At 56.0% G+C, this 13,401-nt stretch overlaps 4 protein-coding genes and 1 non-coding gene across 5 annotated transcripts; 1 reads left to right on the forward strand and 4 right to left on the reverse strand.

The window, feature by feature from the left end:
- Positions 1–97: 97 nt before the first annotated feature.
- B0T26DRAFT_t104 lies at positions 98–176 on the reverse strand. The gene has a single exon. It is a non-coding gene; the product is annotated as a tRNA-Trp (tRNA).
- A 135-nt stretch (positions 177–311) lies between these two features.
- Positions 312–2,731, forward strand: B0T26DRAFT_230514 (P-loop containing nucleoside triphosphate hydrolase protein). The gene is made up of 2 exons (XM_060433895.1): positions 312–2,402; positions 2,505–2,731. The coding sequence occupies exons 1-2, from the start codon at positions 603–605 to the stop codon at positions 2,514–2,516; spliced, it is 1,812 nt and encodes a 603-aa protein (XP_060298658.1). The 5' UTR covers positions 312–602; the 3' UTR covers positions 2,517–2,731.
- Positions 2,732–4,963: 2,232 nt separating this feature from the next.
- Positions 4,964–6,447, reverse strand: B0T26DRAFT_674408 (uncharacterized protein; the record flags this gene model as incomplete). Its single annotated transcript, XM_060439705.1, has 4 exons — positions 4,964–5,089; positions 5,291–5,546; positions 5,752–5,986; positions 6,171–6,447. 4 exons carry the CDS (start codon positions 6,445–6,447, stop codon positions 4,964–4,966), a joined length of 894 nt encoding a protein of 297 aa, XP_060298659.1.
- Positions 6,448–6,613: 166 nt separating this feature from the next.
- B0T26DRAFT_597039 (uncharacterized protein) lies at positions 6,614–7,402 on the reverse strand (the record flags this gene model as incomplete). The annotated part of the gene is made up of 1 exon (XM_060435632.1): positions 6,614–7,402. A coding segment is annotated over one exon (789 nt), but the record flags the coding sequence as incomplete, so codon positions are not given.
- Positions 7,403–8,702: 1,300 nt separating this feature from the next.
- Positions 8,703–11,507, reverse strand: B0T26DRAFT_230517 (uncharacterized protein). Its single transcript, XM_060433896.1, has 6 exons — positions 11,031–11,507; positions 10,491–10,574; positions 10,348–10,409; positions 10,064–10,245; positions 9,386–10,002; positions 8,703–9,244 (listed from the first exon to the last, which is right to left on the reverse strand). The coding sequence occupies exons 1-6, from the start codon at positions 11,115–11,117 to the stop codon at positions 8,774–8,776; spliced, it is 1,503 nt and encodes a 500-aa protein (XP_060298661.1). The 5' UTR covers positions 11,118–11,507; the 3' UTR covers positions 8,703–8,773.
- Between the last annotated feature and the right edge of the window lie 1,894 nt (positions 11,508–13,401).

Below are 13,401 nucleotides of genomic sequence, written 5' to 3' on the forward strand. Positions count from 1 at the left end.
TAATAAGGAGTGGTATTAATTAAAGTAGTAAGTATACAAAAATAGTAAAAATAAGAGTGGGCTATTCGCAGAGCGTGAAGAGACCAAAAAGTATGAATGACCCTGACCCGATTTGAACGGATAACCTTTCGATGTCCTCACTGGAGTCGAACGCGCTACCGTTGCGCCACAAGGCCGCTTGCCGCTAGCGAACTGCTTGATCCGAAATGATCTTCGCTTGTTGGAGAAAACGTGTCGGTAATGGAGATTATGTCTCACAATTATCCGAAACGGGGGGACTGGTTTGTAAACTAACTGTAGCTTTCCCTTAGCGCGAATCAGGAGCTAATTTTTTTTATGCGGGGTTTCGCTTGCTTCGCCAGGGTTGGGGTTGGGGGCTGGAGGAAATGGAAGAAATGTGGAGAATTGAGTTGCCTGCCGGCTCGGGCTGGTGCAGGGGTCTCAAGTGGTGAAGAGCGGCAGAAGACTTGGAGAGGCCGAATTTTTGGAGACCAGCAGGCAAGCTAGGTACGCTTAGAGGTAAAAGTTGACAATGGCAAGCTTTGCCACAAATTGCAACACCACCACCACCACCACCAACCCCCTACATCGGTGATCGGATCATGTGGAGGACAGCGCGGGATTCGGTATGCCTGCTTTGCGCGTCGGCGGGCGCAACAGGCAGGCCAAGGGCTGTGGAGGCAGGCAGGCCGCTGATGTCGACGGCCCCTGGCTCGGCTTCGAGAACATTCGCTACGCGACTAGAACGACGACCAGCCCCGGCGCGAATGGTCCTGTCCGACCGTGCTGACGTTGCGCGGTCGTCGCCGAGACGCACCGCCGATGGCGCCATTGCCAAAAAGGCCAAGCCCCGTGGCCCCGACGGCCCCTGGGCCGGAACGAACCGCACCGTCGCCAACATCGACACTCGCCGAAGGGCCCTGCTCCCCGGCGCCGTGACCCGAGACCCCCTGAGCAATGAAGACGATCAAGGAAACGGCAAGGGCAAGAAAAGAGGCAGGTGGGACAGGCGCGGCTTCAAGGCCCTCAACATGCAGCGCAGTCTCACGTCGGTCAGCTACGGCCAGCGCGCCAGCGTCAAAGAACGCATCCAGGCCGTCGACTCGTTCGGTCTCTTCGACCTCTTGCCCTCCATCAAGGATGCCATTGCATCCTCGGTCCTGAAGGGCATGGTTGACATCAAGCCCACGCCCATCCAGAGACTCACCATCCCTGCACTCCTTGGCCAGCACATGGACCCGAAGAGGCGCCGCCCGCGGGTCGTCCCCGACAGGAAAGAGGTTCTGCTGGCCGCCGAGACTGGGTCCGGCAAGACGCTTGCCTATCTGCTTCCCATCGCCAACGCGCTGAAGCTTGCCGAAGCCGACGACACCACCCTCGCTTCCTACAACAAGCGCCTCGAGGCCGAGAAGGTTCTTCGCGGCGACCGCCCCATGTCCGAGTGGATCGACAAGTTCGAGCCGCACCCCAACATGGCCCGGCCCCGCGCCGTCGTCCTGGTGCCCACCGCCGAGCTCGTCGACCAGGTCGTTGCCGTAGCCAAAGACATCTCCCATTTAGCCAAGTTCAAGGCCCGCCCGCTGTCGGCCAGCCACAACACGCTCAAGATCCAGCGGAATCTGTACAGCCCGACGGGAATCGACCTCGTGGTGGCGACGCCGCACCTGCTGGCGTCCATCGCCAACTCGGACCCCTATGTCCTCTCCCGCGTGAGCCACCTCGTCATCGACGAGGCCGACTCGCTGCTGGACCGCAGCTTCTCGCCCGAGACAACGTCCATCATCGACCGCTGCATGCCGACGCTCAAGCAGTTTGTGCTGTGCTCGGCCACCATCCCCAAGCGGCTCGACACGTATCTCGAGTCCAAGTTCCCCGACGTCGAGCGCATCACGACGCCCAACCTGCACGCCATCCCGCGGCGCGTCCAGCTGGGGGTCATCGACGTGTCCAAGGACCCGTACCGCAACAACAAGAACCTGGCCTGTGCCGACGCCATTTGGTCCATCGGCAAGGAGGCCGCCCAGCACGAAGGGCCCGTCAAGGGCGTCATCGACGTCAAGCGCATCATCGTCTTTGTCAACGAGCGCGAGACGACGCAGGAGGTGGCCGAGTACCTCGTGTCCAAGGGTGTCGACGCCGTGGCCCTGCACCGCGACACCCCCGAGCTGCGCCAGTCCGAGATGATAGCCTCGTTCACGTCGAGCGAGCCGCTGCTCATCGACGCCGCCACCGCCGCCACCGCCACCGCCACCGCCGCCGCCGGCCGCCGCCACCTGCCCAACACAAAGGTCATCGTCGCCACTGACCTGGCCTCGCGCGGCCTCGACACCGTCGCCGTCCGCCATGTCATCCTCTACGACGTGCCCCACACCTCCATCGACTTTGTCCACCGGCTGGGCAGGGCCGGCCGCATGGGCCGCCGCGGCCGCGGCCTCGTACTCGTCGGCCGCGACGACCGCCGGGACGTGGTCGCCGAGGTTAAGCGCAGCATGTTTATGGGGCAGGCGCTCGTGTAGCTGGTTGCTAGCCGACATGGTCCCCTAGCGTTGTTTTACCCGTGTATACTATACCTACGTAGATATGGATGGAGGGGAAGACAAGGAGGAAATCGGTGATGGATTGTACAACTAGTATGTATATATGTAAAAATAACCACAAACTCTGTCCTATTCCTTCATCTAGATATCTCCAGACCTCACGACTATAAAATTTCAATCTAGATTCCAATTGCATATGTTTGAAGTTTGAAATGTGGGAAATACAAGGACTGAGTGAGTGCCTAAGTGAATGGGTGAACTGAGCGATTTGGTCCTTCAAGCAAGCAATACACATTCTCTGTACTCATACACTTTGAGTAGCAATCCAATTTGACTGTGTCACCCGTGCGATAGGAGCTTGCCCTCTGTTCATTCTTCATAATTACCCATCAACCAACCTTCGTGCTTATGCACTTATAGACATTGACTCGTATAGTCGAGTAGTGTAGTTTGTAATATATAACCCCAAGTTCTTTATTTTCTAGAGCGTATATTTGAATAAGATCGCCAAGTTCGACCTTTAAAATACCTTCGTAGAGGAGATAGAAAACAAGTTATTTCGATTATTCGTATACGTTAACCTAACCCGAGATCCCCGTACTATAAGAGATATAGTCCCCGCCGAGGTATAGAGGAACTTACCGTTAGACCCGGAGATTACTATACTAGAAGAACGAGCGGAACTCAAGTAGGGATAGTATCGGTTTCAGGGCCGAAAAGACGAGGCAAAATCTGCACCAGCGCACCATCCCGCGTACCCAAGCCCATTACCAAGCATCGTCAAAAGCCACCGAGAACTAGATGGCAAAGACAGGCTTAGGCAATGTCGGCAGACCAGGGAACTGGGTCACCTTCGGCGGCGTAAGAACCCCCCCTCGACTGTCGTCGAACGCGGTGGATTCGTCGAGTCGCGGCGTGCCGGGATGACCCTCGTCAGTTGGAAATATCGAGGCTCCAGTGTGCTCACCATACTGCGAAGGGGATCGGCCTCATCCTCGACGTCCTGCTGCCACCGCTGCCGTTCTACACCTTTACCAAGGATCGAGACGGTTGTACACACAGCCATTTTCGAGGCTTGAGGCGCCTTCCTTGCGGTTTGACGGCAAGTGATTAGGTGGGTGCTGTAGCTGTCTTTGTTTCACTCTCCCCGGGTGAGGTGATAGCGGGTCCGATGCCGACGTGTGGACGGGGTGTATGGTCACGCCGTGCTGCCATCACGGCGCCTGCCTCGGATGGCGTAGCGGTCGCCGGGCGGGCGTTCTTGGCTCAACGACTTTGGGTGTTTGAGGGCAACAATCTCAACGGCGCTCCGTCCAGCCATCACAGTACCCCTCGCGGCTCTTTAGGATCGATGGACGGGAATTGTGCGCTCAATCATGGGATGATGTTCTGCCCGGCTTCGTATCGCCCCGTGGTGGCCAAGCCGCCGCGCCTCGGGGCGCCGGCTCCGGGAGCCATATCCCGGGTTGGCAACAACGTGTCCTGACAGCATCAACGTCATGCAGGCCATGGCGTGCCAAAGCCAGAGTACGGGGGTGGTGTTGCGCGCCGTCAAGGTCACCGGGCCTAGGCGAAGACTATCACGAGTTCGACCCATCGCCCGTCAACAATCTGGCGTAGGTTATAGTACTAACTTTAGCGATGGCATATCTTCAACCTCCCCCCTCGAACTCCTACACTATCTCACTAAGTCCGCCTCTAAAGTAGAGTTCCATACAGCGCACGAATCGAGTGATTGGCTGTTGAATCAGGTAGTCAGTCATTGTAGTAGAGAGAAGAGGAGGATCTAACCATGACAAGCATATCTAGGCCGCTTCACGTCGTCCTCGAGCGGATCATGACCGATCGGTCGTAGTCGCGGTACCTACTTGTACCAGCCCCGCGATCGCCGGTTCACTCGGGGTGGTCGTGGCTTGGAGTCTCGTGCAGTGTTTAGTCGGCTGTCGCGTCACGCATTGGGTAGAGAGTGTCCGTTTATCAAACGCAGTGGATTCGTCGAGTCGTGGTATGCCGGGGCAGCGCGGGGCCGGAAAAGCGGATTGAAGGGAGGGCGGAGGGGCAGTATATAGAGACGGCTTGGCCACTACGCGGCGATGCGAAGCTGGGCACGGCAACCTCAATTCCTCCGGCTACGGGACGATGACGGAGCGGTCTCGTGAACCGAGGCGGGAACAATGGATGGGATGGCGGATGCGACAGAGGGGCTCGGCAATCCCACTCGATAGCGTTCAGTGTGTCGAGGCTGCTAGTAGAACAGCTAGAGTGGCCGAAGACTCGGCACGGCCCCCACCCGACGAGATGGATTGTGGTCAAGAACCGGACACCACCGCCGAAACCTCACTACTTGCTCCCTGGGGCGACGTCGATGCACGTACGGGGGGGGCAACGACGTTGCTCCGAACCCTAGCGCTCCGCCCGGTCAAACCTCACCATCCGCCGCGGGGCTGCTCCGCCTTGTGGCTCGCGAGGGATGCCGAGTTGGAGGGGTTCTCTTCCAGCGGGCCCTCGTCCGGGGTCGCTTCCTCCTCCCCGTAATGTTTGCGCCATGTTTCCTGGAGGGTAACGCAGGGCAAGGGAGAACGGTTGAGGCTGGCGCGGAGAGGCAGAGTTCCATATAGCGTATGGTGAGGAGAAGAGGGGGAAGGAGTTGTACTCTAACCATTAGGATAATATCTCGTCAAGTATCGCCTCGTCTTTGGTAGCTGCGCTGTACTTCTTGAGGATCAGGGAGCTAGCGCGAAAGTGGCATTGACTTTGGAGCCGGCGGCTTTGGCAAGTTTGAAGGCGTGCTTGGTGTTAATAGTCACCCCGGCGTGCCGCACTACCCGGCGCCCGCCTCGCGGTTCTTCGGGACCAAAACTTGTAAAAACCGGGTCTCGTTCTGGGGCAAGCGGACGAGGGCCGTAGTCGTCATCTGAGACGACGCGCGGAAGGTAGAGGGCTGTAGAACGCTGTTGAGCTGGCAGATGATAGTCCCAGTGCCCTTGTGGCGGTGGTCGGTTGGCTTGGCTTCGATGGAAAAAAACTGCGGGAGCTACGGGTTAGCCGAAAGTCGTGCGGTATCAAAGCTCTCTCGAGTTCCTTACCGCATACGACCTCTCAATAGTTCGTTATCCTGCCGCGTTAATACAGCACCTCTCCGTCCGGCTCGCCCAGGAATCCACGTTTGGGTGGCCTGGAGGACGCGTGATTGTTGAGGGCGGAGGTAACTTACCCCGACGCTCTCATCGCGCTGATCCCACTCTTGTTTGTCTTTTCTTCCGCGCCGGCGGTGTTGAGAATGGCAACAATGACGAGTGTGCTGACACGTCGTCGTTGCAGGCGGTGACCACGACTTCCGTATACCCGACAATTCCAGTTACCTTCCGCGCGGCTCATGACCGGCGTGCGGTGTTGCACGCGGATTTGCTTCCGTAACCGCACCAGATCCGGACCAACAGATGTGGGAACTGTTTCGCTGCTCCGTGGTGAGTTTGAACACTGAAGTTTTCTTAGCGCCGCGGTTGTACAGCTCTAGCCAGAGCTTCCTGGTGCTTGCCTCCAAATTCCGTCACGTCGTCGATTGAGAGAGGTGGCATTCGAATCCCACCCTCGGGAACGGTGACCACTCTTGCACCACCAGCGCACCCATACATGCGTCGTTCCGATCCGCCACCAGTTGCACCGCTTCCTCGAGCTGAGCCATCGTGCCGGAACCGCACACGCAGCACTGAGTGCGTCTCGGCGAGGACGTGCAGACCATGAACGAAGGATGCCATTCCACAGCCGGAGGAGGGGAATTGAACGGGCGATGGCTGGGTGGTGCGGAAGGTCGCCGGCGCCTGCTGTATACTTTGATGCGCGCTGCCACCAACACCGCCTCTTCGTAGCGCAAGCGGTCACCCTGAGGGGCGTGAGAACGACGGGTCATCCCGGTGTATTGCGACTCGCATCAGGGGATGATGGCCTGTGGAGGTTGGGCCGGGCGTCGTCGCTGTCGAGGGGATGGAGTGAGAACCGTGTGCTTCTTGTGCTACCATCATGGCGCCCGCCTCGAGGCTCCTCGGGGCCAAAACATGTTCGCGCTGCCTCGTTTCTCGAGCAGCACGGATTTGGTCCTGCTTCTCCTTACTCCATAGCTTTGACTGGTGCTTCCGACTCCTTACCAGCCTCTTTTCCCGCCTTTCTGCCGCTTTAATTTCAGGGTCGACATAAGGAGGAATCGGGCAGGTTGAGATATCCCGCAAGATATCCAATACCTCGTCATCTTGTTGTTGACTGATGCACCACTTCGCTGCTAAAAGGAGAAGAGCCCTTGAAGGGAAGTTGGCATCGTTTCCAGCGACGTGCAGTCTGTTGAAAGGACACCCTAACACACCTAGCAGGTCGCTGAGAGAGCCGCCCCAGAATTGAAACCCTTCATTAGCAATGCGCGACGTATCCAGAATCCCAGAAGGTAGCCGTTCAAACTCGAATCCTAAAGCCTGTAAAGCCTGGAGCTCGTTCAGGATACCGTGGCCCACAAGTACTACGCTGCGATCTTGAGGAATGTGTGATTGAATGGTTTGTACCATGGACGATGGTTGAATCGTGATTGTCTCTCCAAAGAGAAATTTATTGGATGCTTTTGAAACGTATGATGGCGATCCCGTAGCAAAGTTTAGGCTTGTAATAAGCTTTTCTGGTGGGACCTGGCGAAGCTCCTTGGTATCGAGAATCGCAAATCCAACTTGACTATTCTCCTTCTGGGTAAACCCGCTTTTGATGGTATTAATACCCTCAAAATCGATTGCAATGATGACGGTATCATTTAGTGCTGGTGATTTCGAGACAGAATGACTGAGCCCTAAAATTTCAAGTAGCATAGAAAGCCCATGCCTCGTGATACTCGAGAGCACCGACGGTACGGCTCTACACCCTGCTGCTTGCACGGTTATGGCTCGTACGGGTATGTCCTCGAAGCCTAGTTCGACATCCAGCTGCTGTCCCTCGCCGATCGCGGCTTCGTCGTCGCCCTCGCCCACATCCGTGCCCATGCTGATGGGGCTGACTGGTGAGGCTGCTGCAGGTTCTGAAGTGGGGCCGCGACACTAGTCCCAGTTGAGGCCTAGCGTCTAAGCTACGACAACGACGACGCGATCGATATAGCAAGGGTGTATGAGGGCGAACGAGGACGGATAGAGACGGCCGAAATGAAGGATCAAGTTTAGCCGCCGCGTTATTATATGCGAGTATAATTACGAAGAATATAAGAAGAAGGATATGAGGTTAAGAATATAAGAAAGAGCGCCGGGGGGAGAGATTCGCCTTTATATTTGGGCGGAAGGATTGGTCGTAGGTTAAGGAAGCGCCGCGCTAAAAATAAGGAGAGGTGGGGGAGGGCGCCTTTCTGTAAGGAAAGAGCCCGAACCCACACACACGACCAACTCACACGCATACCGAGCGGGCCAAGACCTCACTCCTTTGTTATGACCTCTCGCCCGCTAGCCCTGCACTCTGTCATGTATATAAGCAGTGGCCCTCGCCCCCTTCCTTTGAGAGGGCCAGGTTGAAGTCTCTTACCAATACCAGTCATTGCTCGTCCTATTCATTGTGACCACCTTGATCAGGCGTACCTGCCTTCACTTACACTTTCCCGGAGCGTGCAGCACCGTGTTCGCGAATTATATATATAATATAAATATGTAGGTAGAGGTATCAAGAGAAACATGGCAAACAAAGCAAGCAAGCTAAGCTAAACTCGCCAAAATCTACATAAAAAGGTAGGTACCAGGTATATAGCCGCAGCGCAACCAAAACCAAAAGGCGTGCCGTGAAAAAAAAAAAAATGAAAAGACGAAGAAGAAGAAAAATAGTCGTAAGTGTCGTTTCGATCATGTCTTGTCTGTCCCGAGTTTGTATGTATGTTTGTTTGTTTGTTTGTTTGTTGCGTGTGTGTGCGTTGCGTGTATATGTGCAGAAGCCAAGCCAAGCCAAACCAAGCCGAACCAAACCAGATGAAAACCAGACCAGACCAGACCAGCCTCGGAAGGAAAATTCGAGAAAGAAGAGAAGCAGTAAAAAATTAAAGGATACGTCGTCACAACGCCAGCTGTTGGCGCCTGTCGCTTGCTAGGAGGGATGATGATAAGAAGAACAAGAAAAAAAAAGCGCCTGCTCCCCTCACCCCCTTTTTTGTCTCGAGATATATTCTTCTTATTCGCTCCCCAATAATACTGTTCTCTTTTTGAATAAACGTGCACTCGTAAAAGCCTCGTTCACTTGCCGGCATCCCACGTGCGCACCTTGCTGAGGGTGCGCTTGCGCATGGTGGCCATGATCTGGGCCTCCATCTTCTCGATGCCGAGCTCGATGTCGGCGTCCTCGAGGGCGTAGCGGGCCTCGCGGCGGCGGTCCCACCAGCGCCAGGTGAGCACGATGGCGAGCGTCAGCGGGATGGTGATGACGAAGTAGATCCACAGCTGTGGGGCCACGACGGGTTGGGTGCCGCCCGTGTCCGTGGTGAGCGTCTGCGGGCTGGGGTCGGGCCCGACGAGGCCGTTCTGGAAGTTGAAGAAGGTCATGCTGAACACGGACGCCAGGTACGTGGCGGGCAGGAAGATGGCGCCGAGCAGCGAGAGCGTCTTCATCGACGTGCTGTCGCGCTTCGACGCGTGCGCTAGCCGCCGCTGCTCTCCGGCCATCTGCAGGCCCAGCTTGGATTCCTTTTGCGCGATGATGTTGTACAGCTGCTTGCGTGGTCAGTATCGGCTGCGCTGGCTCGTGATAGCACGCGGTGTTGGGGATGAATATCAAGAAGCATCGAGGAGGAAGAAGAAGAAGAAGAAGAGAAGGAAGAATAAACCAATAACACGTGGGGAGGAACATACCGCAGCCCGCTGGATGGTAAGCCGCTTCAGCGTAATGTGGGCATAGTTCTCGATGCCCTTTAGCTTGGCCCTGTAGAACTCGAGGCGGGCGAGCATGCTGCGGTGCAGCTTGTCGACCTCGCCGCCCTTGCCGCCGTAGGCGTCGTCGTCCTTAGCAAGGGCCCAGAACTCGTCCATGGTGCGGCCGATGCTGGAGATGATCTCCTGGTAGGCCTGGGGCCGCTTCCACAGCACCTGCGAGTGGCACTCGACGAGGTCGCGGTTGATCTGGTCGAGGTCGACCATGGACTCCTTGATGTAGCGGCTCTCCTCCTCGAGCACCTCGTTGCGCATGCTGACGGCGTGCTCAAGCAGGCGCAGCCACTCGCGCGCGTCGCGCTGCTTCTGGTCGTTGGACGACGACAGGTCGTGGCTGAGGATGATGATGGGCAGCAGCAGCGGGTGCATTATCTGGTTGGCGCAGGCCTTGAGGTGCTTCATGCTCTCCACCATGTCAGACGACGCGGTGCCCTTGGCGTAGCCCGTCGTGATTCCTGTCCTGAACGAGTGCGACAGCATCAGCTCCCAGCCCCGTGTCAGCCCTCTCTTGCGCACGTCCGACTTGCGGAATATCACCTCTACGGGGGACAAAAGGTCAGCAAAGGACACGGACATGGCGTCGTGAGGAAAGGCCCGTACGCAGATGCGGATCTTCATCGTCTTGGTCGAATGAGGACCAGAAGAAAGGGCCGACAACGCTGGTGCCTTCGATGGAGCGGAAGGGCAGGCGCAAGCCCCGGACCATCTCCTCGTAGGCTTGATGCGTCAGAGAGATGTGGTGAGGCGAGAAGGTGTCTGGGTGTTTGGCATTGAGCTGGAGTCTGCGGGTGTGACGGGTTAGTTTCTGTTCTCCTGAGATGAACGGCTCACTCATCGAATGAGTGGGCACCTGAAGTAAGTTGGTTAAGCCCAGCTACACCTACATTAACCGCAGCCCACCGACGAGCTTGACGCCATCCTTGAGCTTGAGCGGCGCAAAGGCACCCTGGAGCGTGCACAGACATGTCAGCAACATACTCTTGCCATTCACAGATGAAGTCGTAGCTGGCTCGACGGAAGAACTCACACGTCGGTGTAGAAAGTTTGCGAACTCGTCGGGCAACTCATCGAAGCGGAACCGATGCTCCTCGACCGAGTTGAGCGAGGGATCCTAGACAGTAGAGCAAACAAGAACAGGTTAGTCGGGGTTGACAGCTGGTGCGCCGGGGCTGCCCCGTGGATCCATGACGCCTCCACCTCTGCCTTCGCCTCCGCCTCTTCGCCAGGGATATTCCTTCAGCCGCGTACATGTACACTTTCCGCCGTCTAGTCCAGGCCTAAAATACATGTATCGAGCCGCAAAAGACAACACGCACCCCCTTTAGGGGAGGAAGAACAAAAAGCTGAACCGCAGGTGGATGTCCGCTGGGGTGGTAGGGTTTAGAGGGAGGTTCCAGAAGAAACGCAAGAGCGCTTGTCGTCTTAGATGGCGTGCCTAAGCTCATACGCGCACAAGCAGAAGAAAAACTCTCAAGAACACCATGTCCACCTCTCTACCCGATCGGCTTGGATACGAAAGCGAATGAACAAGCAAGAAAGAAAATGAGAGATGAAGCCTTGAACATACCGAATAGTTGAAGATCTCGAGGAAGCCCGTGGCTTCCGTGACGCATTTGCACTCCTTGACGTAGGACTGGAACATGTAGTCGTCCATGGTGTCGGTATTTTCTCCTCTCACACCCCCCCGGGTGGTCTTTGTTTTGCGGTGTTTTTAGGTTTGCGGCAGAGGCGGCGGGGCGGCGGCGCAAGCGGCGAAGAGCGGGCAGCGGCAACGGCAGCGGGCAGCGGGCAGCGGCAACGGCAAAGATGGCGGCTTTCGGTGGCGGCGGCGGGGAAGCTCCAGAGTTTTAAAACCCGTCCACTGTTCCCGGACCAAACAAACCCCTGGTCAAGCTATATATCTCTCTTTTGAGAAAACAGCAATACGGCACTTTTTTTGATGTGTAGGTATTCTATTCCGAGACTTGACAAATCCAGTGCGGCGGGCCCGATCGTTTCATCATCAATTCGTGCGTTTCGTTTGGTCGTCGTGATCGTGTGTGTTCTCGCTCGCTCACGTGGGGGAGATAGCAGACAGTGTGAGGGGATGGAGTGGAGAGTTGAGTTGAGTGAGAAGAAGGTTTGAAGTGCGGATAGTAATAAGTGCGTATGTATCGTGAAAGAGAGAAAAAGGGAAGAAAACAACTAGCTTCGAGATATTATTTAACGGCCCGGCAGATGGGTAGCTAATAGGGTAATTATATCGGAGTAATCTCCCCTCCCAGGCGAGAGTTACCTTATGTACTGCACATGTATGTACATACAGCACGACCGGGTTAATAAGGTAGGGGCAGCTTTAGGTGGGCTGATAGCTTCCGGAGCTCTGCATGTATGCACTCCGTGTGTTGTACCCGCAGCAGCTTGCGTGAGATGGATGGCAGCTTTTTTTTCCTGCTTATTTGGAAGGTCGTGGAGCGGTGCCAGCAAAAAGCAACAACTTAGATAAGGTAGGCAAAAAATCCAAGTTGGGTATCGATCGAATCTGGTAAGGGAAGCAAAGTAATAAAAGCATTGGCTTCTCGTAGACCCAGTAAACGGGTAAGGACTTGACTTGCTGTTCTATTCCCGTGTCTCTTCGCGAATGGGAAGTTTTTTTTCGTCCAGAACAGAAGAAAAAAAGGCGGCCCGCCAACCAGGCCCTCCGCTCGCCAGCCACCCCAGAGGTTCATCGCTCGCCGGACGGAACGGGCACGTCTCCAAGTGCCAGGGTTGGGGTTGGGGGGAGGGAGCCGGGATGCTTGGATGTGGGGCTCGGCCAGAACCATGTGCAAATGCGGGGTGAATGGACAAGGTGAGGTGAGGAGGAGAAGAGGAAGGGAGCTCTCCAGTTGGCTGGCCGGGGTTGGGAGGTGGGGGTTGTGTGTGGCTGGGGCCCGAGCCCGGGGGGGTCAGAACGCATCCGTCTACAGTCCTTGACAAAAGTCTGACCCAAAGTGGTTTTCGCATACAAAACACGCTAAATATTCTCAAAATTATCACACAAAAACGAGGCCAAGTGCCTTGCCTGTCCTACTTCAGTCCTCAACAGGTGAAGGAGGGTGTACCTTACGTACTAGTATGCACATACATACGCGAATTCGGCATGTAGGAACGTATCTGCACATAATCATTTCCCACACTTGGTGCAGTTCGCAGTCGATGACCTTGTCTGATTGGAGTGCACCTCAGGCAGTTGGAGATGAGCCACAGTGGCATGCACGAACGAGCACGTACGTATGTACGTACAGAACATACATATTACAGCCTAGCAGCACACAGCCCGTTGACGTGCAGTAGCGGATATCCGTGGCTTAGTCTCTGTTGCCATTGATTGCCTCGGACCCATGGGTCGAGTTCAGTGATGCCATCCAGGCTATTCGTCGACGCCTCGTTCAACTTTGCTCATGACAAAGGAGCCTTTTCCATCCCATCATCAGAGTCTGGGCCGTCAAATCCCTTGAGCCCAGCTGGATTTTAAGGTCGGATCCCGTCTGGCCTCGAACCGGGAGCACAGAGCATTTCAGCCCGCGGTTACTCAACTCGTGGCTGTGGCATGACGGAAATGGGCACACTATTCTTCAGAGTCTGATTCTTCCCCCGGCTTCACCAGATGCCTAGCAGGCCACAAGCTTTCCGCAGTCACACATGCATGGGCGAGGGAGGAGGCCATCGTGTTAGTCTTGTCGGCAAAACTAACATAAGGGCTAAAGATGCTCCGAGAACAATTCGTGTCATACAGGTGATTCATAGGCAGTATTCGCACTTTTTCCTTTTTCCAAGCCAACCCCATCCAATGTCCCCATCCGCCCCAGTCGTCCCAGTCGTCTCTGACACTCAGAGACCCCCCCTCTGTCATCCCATGTGCTACACACGCCCCGACAACCAATGCACGTGTCCTAGCTGAAAGAACAAGCGCACTA

Source organism: Lasiosphaeria miniovina, assembly GCF_030549165.1.
Source record: "Lasiosphaeria miniovina strain SMH2392-1A chromosome Unknown B0T26scaffold_3, whole genome shotgun sequence".
NCBI classification, from domain to species: Eukaryota; Fungi; Ascomycota; class Sordariomycetes; order Sordariales; family Lasiosphaeriaceae; genus Lasiosphaeria; species Lasiosphaeria miniovina.